This window comes from Tasmannia lanceolata, unplaced genomic scaffold (assembly GCF_043159265.1).
Source record: "Tasmannia lanceolata isolate RefF3 unplaced genomic scaffold, GAP_Taslan_0.1 ptg000018l, whole genome shotgun sequence".
Taxonomy (NCBI): domain Eukaryota; kingdom Viridiplantae; phylum Streptophyta; class Magnoliopsida; order Canellales; family Winteraceae; genus Tasmannia; species Tasmannia lanceolata.
In genome coordinates, this window is record NW_027518695.1 from 52627328 (window position 1) to 52634020 (window position 6693).

The 6693-nt window shown below is 33.8% G+C and overlaps 1 protein-coding gene across 1 annotated transcript; it reads left to right on the plus strand.

Annotated features, from left to right (window-relative positions):
- The first annotated feature begins 47 nt into the window (after positions 1-47).
- LOC143850441 (putative disease resistance protein RGA1) lies at positions 48-663 on the plus strand. The gene is made up of 2 exons (XM_077359693.1): positions 48-225; positions 320-663. The coding sequence occupies exons 1-2, from the start codon at positions 48-50 to the stop codon at positions 661-663; spliced, it is 522 nt and encodes a 173-aa protein (XP_077215808.1).
- Positions 664-6693: the final 6030 nt, after the last annotated feature.

Below are 6693 nucleotides of genomic sequence, written 5' to 3' on the forward strand. Positions count from 1 at the left end.
AATTTTCCCTACGAATGTTTTTGAAATTCCGTAGGGAAATATGATCTATGCCTACGGAAAAAGCCGTATGGAAAAGTACAATTTACCTACAGTATTTATTAACTTCCGCAGGGAAAAGGCTTTCCCTACCCTCACCTAGCCTACGGAAGTTGTGCAAGCTAAAATCCGTAGGGAAAAACCATTGCCTACAGATTTTGGTACTTTTCCCTACGGATTTGTCCGGAAGTTTCAGGTATCATAGGCACAATGCATGTCTATAATTTGGATGGCTTAGCGGAGGATGATAGCTGGTCCTTATTTACACAATGAGCATTCACAGTGGGAAGCTCAGATGTACCTCCAACCTTAATAGCAATTGGTAAAGACATTGCAAAAAAGTGCAAAGGCTTGCCTTTGCCAATGGAAGCTCTGGGAGGTCTCTTACGCACAAACACTAATGAGAACAGGGGGAAGAATATACTTAAAAGTGACATGTGGGAAATATCAGAGATGGAAAAGAATATTATTCCAATTCTAAAAGTTAGATATGATAACTTACCTGCATATCTGAAACAATGCTTTGTGTACTGTTCTTTATATCCAAAGGATTATAAGTTTGAGAAGGACACTCTAATCCAGCTATGGATTGCAGAAGGATTTATCCAACCTGAAGGAAGGAAGTGATTGTAAGATTTAGGGTCCGAGTATTTTGATGAATTGACGTGGAGGTCCTTTCAATATTATGATGAAAAGTACGGATCATGTTACAAGATGCATGACTTGATTCATGACCTTGCACAATCCATTTCTGGCAATGAATATGTTAGAATGGAGGACATTAACTCTTGCAATACCCGTGCAAATGTTGCATCCTTAGTGATGTGGCCCCACGATGACTTCTCACAAATTTTTGAGACCTTTCATGAATCGAAGAGATTGCACACATTTTTTATATTGCTTTACAAACCACGACACTTATCTCCCAAGACCATCAGTTGTGGTAATCTCATGTCCCTGTCCAATGATTTGCTCAACCTCACATCCTTCAATCAATTGCATATTGCTGAGCGTCCACAACTGGAGTCATTGGAGAGGCTACCTGCTACGCTTACATCTCTCGATATCTTCAGTTGCGATAATCTCAAATCCCTTGATGAGGCATCGCAAAACTTCACCGATTGGAAATTAAAAAGTGTCCTCAAATAAAGTCATTGGCAGAGGGGATGCTCAACAAGCTTACACACCTTGTAGTTGATAATATCGAGATCTTGCCCAACAGCCTCACCTCCATCCAATATTTGAAAATTCATGACTGTCTGCAACTTGTGTCCTTACCAGGAGAACTGCTTCCTACCATGGTTATAAAACTCGCTATCCGCTCATGTCATAATCTCAAATCCCTTCCCAAGGGGATGCTAAGGAACGTTACCTCTTAACATCTCACACAGCACCCAAATATGGATAAATCACAAGCTGATTTAAAGGCTACTCCGCTGAAGGTACATTTCTATCTCTCCTCTTGGCCTTTAATAAATTTATGAATGGTTTTCACTCCATTATTTATATTTAAAGAAAAGTAAACTTACACAGTCTCTGTATCTACTTTCACTTCCTCATTTTTTCACTTTCTTGTTCTTACAAAACAAAGGAAATAATTAATTTTAATTGAATTTCAGGTGCATAAAGAAAGGATACTTGTCCATGAAAAATGTAAAATATGAGACCAAGCGAAAATTGCACCAATTTCTTCTCCAACCAAAAATTCCAGATTTTCTCATTAAATCTAAAAAAAAAATTATCTTAATCTTGCCTAATCTACCATTGATTATTACTCATTTGAGGAAAAAAGGAACCCTAATTTGGACGAATTTACCTTGTATACTTCGTTGAATTTATGCTCCGTTTTGGATTCTATGGTTACTTCTTATGAGATTTCTTTTTTTATTTTTTACCATTACGAGCTTTTTCCGTTGGTAGAGTGTTTGTTTTATTTTTGTTGTTATCCTTTTTCAATAATTTCTAGCTTATCCTGAAAAAGAAGAAAAATCTTTGTATAATTTACTTGAGAATTTGATCAATGTATGAAAGTAAGGTCTATGCACAATTAACTTTAACAAAATTAAACCAGCCACCATGATTTTTATTGACCTTATTAATCACTGGCTGTTCCTTGTCATCATTTCTTGGTATATTTCATATATTTGATCATGTAGCTGAAATTTCAGACATTCAACTCCTCAATTCTTCCTCCTTTCTTAGTGTTGGTTTGCTTTAAATGGTATTTGACTGATGATTTCGTTTGCAACTGGTTACATTCTCTATACTCATAAGTCATAATAAGATGAAATGCTATGAGAGGTTTCTCTGCTGCATTTATTACACAAACTTCTGCTAGAACTTAGCATTGGTAATTTTCCATCTTGCATGCACCTCTCTGGCTCTCTCCCTTTCTCACACACACATTGCCCTTTTTTACTAAATAAGCAATAGTAAAAACAGAGGTGCACACATGCATATTGACTTCTTTTCTTTCTAAATAAGTAAGAATTAAAAGCGCACACACATGTTGACTTAAAATGACTTCTCTCATTCTCACACAAACATTGCCTTTTTTGGCTAATTAATCAAGAGTTAAAAACACAGGCACACACAGATATTGACTTCTTTTCTTTCTAAATAAGAACTTAACATGCACACATTTTGACTTAAAATGCTTCTTTGATTCTTTCTTAGTTGCAATTTTTTACTGAACTCAAATTTCTCTATTTTATTACAAAGTCTCATATACTCTTTAGTTTAGCTCTACCAAATAATGAATGATTCCTACGTTTTACGTATGTTTCCACTTCTCCATCCCTTTTGAATACCTTTATCCATTCATTGAGATTATTCAAAATTCTTGCTACTTTGGACTAAATGTGATAAAATTAGGAAAAGCCTTTTCAACATCATGCAAGAAAAAATTTACAGAATCCGAATCAGAATCAATACGACATGAGAGACAACAAGAAGTTAACCTTTTATCTATTCTCTAAAAGCATTTACAGCTAGAAGCCTATTTAAGAAATTATATTATGTTAGGATCAACATGTTGTGTAGTTTCATATAAACTCTAACTCATTTTAGATAGTTTCAACATATTGAATATGTTTTCAAGCCTCTTGGTTGGAATCGCTGCATTTCATATTGGGATCCATAATATGGTTCTATCTTGGGAATTCAGTCCAATGACTAATATGCTTGTGAAATCATGTGCCAAGTTGTTTTGAATTTTGCTTGAGCCTAAACTATTTGCCACCCCATCCGATAATAACCAAACTGATCATCTTGCAGAAGCTGAGGGAATTTTTCTTTTTTCTTTTTATCATGGTTCTTCCATATTCAGCCTAGAAAATGTTTCTTGAAGCAGAGACCACACAATTTTAATAAGAGAAGTTTTCCTTCGTTAACCTTTAAATTCCCAAAATTTTTGTTCACAGATATGACTTTCTAGCTTACCCAACAGGGATATCATTGTGGCAGTTTGTTATTTTTGTATTGTTGGAATCAGAACCTTGGGTTCTAATTATCTAATTTTCCTTTTGGAAGGAAGATTATAACATAATCACTTCATATTCAAAAACAGAATTTATCTTCCATGACAACAGATAAAAATCAAGCTACATTGGAAGGGACTGATCGTCCCACTTTCCACATTTGTTCACTGATCTCAGCCCTTGTGTAGATACTTGAAAGTTTGCTTTATTTGATTCCCAAAATCATAGAAATTCATGCAGGAATTTAAAATAAAATTTTCCAGAATCATCAACTGCATTTTTTAGCTGCAAGAAAACATGTTCAATAAAATAGGTAATCAAGAACTGTTCCATTCAACCCTACTGGTGAAATATGTGAAATCTTGGCACAAGAAGCTTCTTCTAAAGTGTAAGCTATAATTGTCTAATCCTAGACGAATAGTGCTTTCTAAATAAACCCAAAACACATTTCCTTTGTACTCTAAATTTCTAAAGTTTAGTAACTAAGAGTTGTTTTGGCCTAAAACACTCAAAAGAGAAAAGCAATTTCTAAACTCTTGAAACGATTAAACTTAGACTTCCTACTTCCGAAAAACAAACAACGATTGTTTCTCCTATTGCAAGTTATGAATCTCATCATACATACAGTACTTCCCAATTAAGTAAAAATCCCAATTTCGAAAGAATAGAGATTTTGTGCAAGTAGTTCGTACACTATTAGCAACTTTAGGGCTTTAAGAACTGGTTTAGAAACTACTATAAATCCCCCTAACTCAAAAGGAGATCAACATGAAGCCCTACTCAACCCAATTGCATTTATTATCTCCAAAGTTTCTTTTTGGAATCTTTCAAACTGGAAAGCTCATGATTGCCAGTTCATAAACTTACTAATTTGACCATTTTTTAAAAATAATCAAAATTGGTTTTAAAATGTTTTGAAAATTTAGCATACATCAAAGTAGATAGGAATGATGAGGAATGGAAAGTTTTAGTTGTTTGATGAGGTTGGGAGTTATTACTGACATCAACATGACAACATAATGTTTCATCAGTAAGGGTCGCTTCTGGATCCATGTTTCCTACCACACCTTTCTTCATAATTTGTATGGAAGTTTAAACAATTCCTTGGGACTGTTGAGCTTTACATTTGTATATCACTATCATACATCTTGTCATATAAATGTTTTGTATTTCTTGAACTTGCTGAATCTTCGATTGTTTAATTTGCATTTGAGTGTTACTTGATTATTTATTTATGTAATGTACTAAGTCTCTACATCCCATTGTTATAGATTAATGTACTAAGTCTCTACATCCCATTGTTATAGATTAATATACCTCATTGAAGTGCTATCATGTTTGTGATTGGTGACTGTACTGGCTTAGTCTTCACTATATTTTCAGGCTAGGAGCCTCATGTCTTAACTAACCAACTTCTTGAATATATTCATGGGTAATTCTTGCAGCCCGGTATCGAAAACTTTATGGTAAGTCTTCCTCTTGATATTTTATGTCTAGGAACCACTTCATGCCTTAATTCAACAAGTATTCAAAAACTTTACTACCATATCCTCCCATAACATAATAGTATGGAAGAACTAGCACCATTTTCATAAAACCCTTGTATTTGTAAAGACTTCTTAGAGTGAACAGCTTCTTTGGCAAAGCTCTAGATTTAGCATAAAAATTTTCCTCAATCTAGCAGAACCATTAAGCCTCTTTGGTTCTAGTTCCTATAAGGAAAAGGTTATAATAGTGGAAATATTTAATGTCGTTTGCTAATTGTGTAAGTTTTTTTTTCTTGATAGGTTGCTAATTGTGTAAGTTGAAGATAGGGAAGAAGTGCTTCATTTCTTATGCATCAATAAAAAAATCATTAAGACATCCTCTTGGCCAAGATTTTTGTTTCACTAAAAAGTTTAGAGAAACAGGCATATGAGTTTTATTTTATTTTGAATGATAAAATAAGCATATGGATATTGTGTTCATCTATGAGTTTCACATTGATATTACTTCCATTTTTTCCCTTATGAAGATCTCTTCTTTAATCAAAGCATTTAAATAGGTTTTAATGTGAATTTGCCACTAGAATAACAAATGCAGCTACCACCACCTTTTGTTTTACTCTCTCAATAGACAAATATGAGTTAAATATATGGATTGTTGATTTTTCCTTACCTGATAATAAGACATTAATATTATTTTGGTTCTTCTAGAAATCTTATTGCAGCTGGAATTACCTGTAGTTTGTGAAAAGTGAAAACATGTTGTTCAACAGTGTATCATATCCTTCAAATCTCAAACTTGTGCTTGGGAGGTGGAACTTAGAATTTAACTTGAATACATTGCAATGTTACCAATGCCTCTCTATGTGTTCCATATATCAGTTGTTAAATTTCTTGAAAATAAATGAATTTGTCCATGACCTTTTCCCATTCATTGGTGACATTAGAACCACAAGCTAGATTCAGACAAGGAGCGGTAGGTTTATTCTATTATCATCCTTTATGGGCTATCTGCGAACATTTGTAATTGGGATTTTTGCATATTGGCACCTATACTGTGACATCCCCAATGTCATTACAAGTACATTAACAAAATTTGATAATTAAAAGATCAAATACACTTTACGATAGCAAAAAGGAGCTAACTTAAAACTTTTCACATTTTTATACAAAAACATGTCCAAGTAAGAATTATACAAGTCAAGCTTTTACATCCCACAAAAGTTTCATTCTTTTACTTTATGCAATAGTCCTTCAACATAGGATTTTACAAAAAACTACAAATCCTAAGAAAACACAAACAACCTGACGCGTCCTTGTAATTCCCAAAACCAGCTCTCACGTTCGATGGTCCTCGGTATCACTGACCTGTAAAATAGTCATAAGACATGGGATGGGCGTCACAGCTTAATAGATGCTCAACTTACTCAAAAAGTGAAGTACACCTTTGAGGTTGAGTGAAAAATCAATATTACACGATCAAAAGTATGAATTCTATGATATAGCAATCCAAAAGTTCAATGATAAGATACTAGTCGGTAAGTACGATATGATATTAATGACAAGGAGTGGAAGCATGTTAAGCAATTCCTTTAGCAATCATAGTCATTGATTCACTTTTGAGTCATAAGACAATACACTTCGAGTACAATTCAAGGGTTTAAACACTTGCATATTTATCCTGACAATACTTC

Bases quoted from the DNA above. Each gene is read 5' to 3' on its own strand.
- LOC143850441 (XM_077359693.1), top strand. From the start codon at position 48: ATGCCTACGGAAAAAGCCGTATGGAAAAGTACAATTTACCTACAGTAT. The intron at 226-319 runs GTTTCAGGTATC...GAGCATTCACAG, and splicing joins CCCTACGGATTTGTCCGGAA to TGGGAAGCTCAGATGTACCT.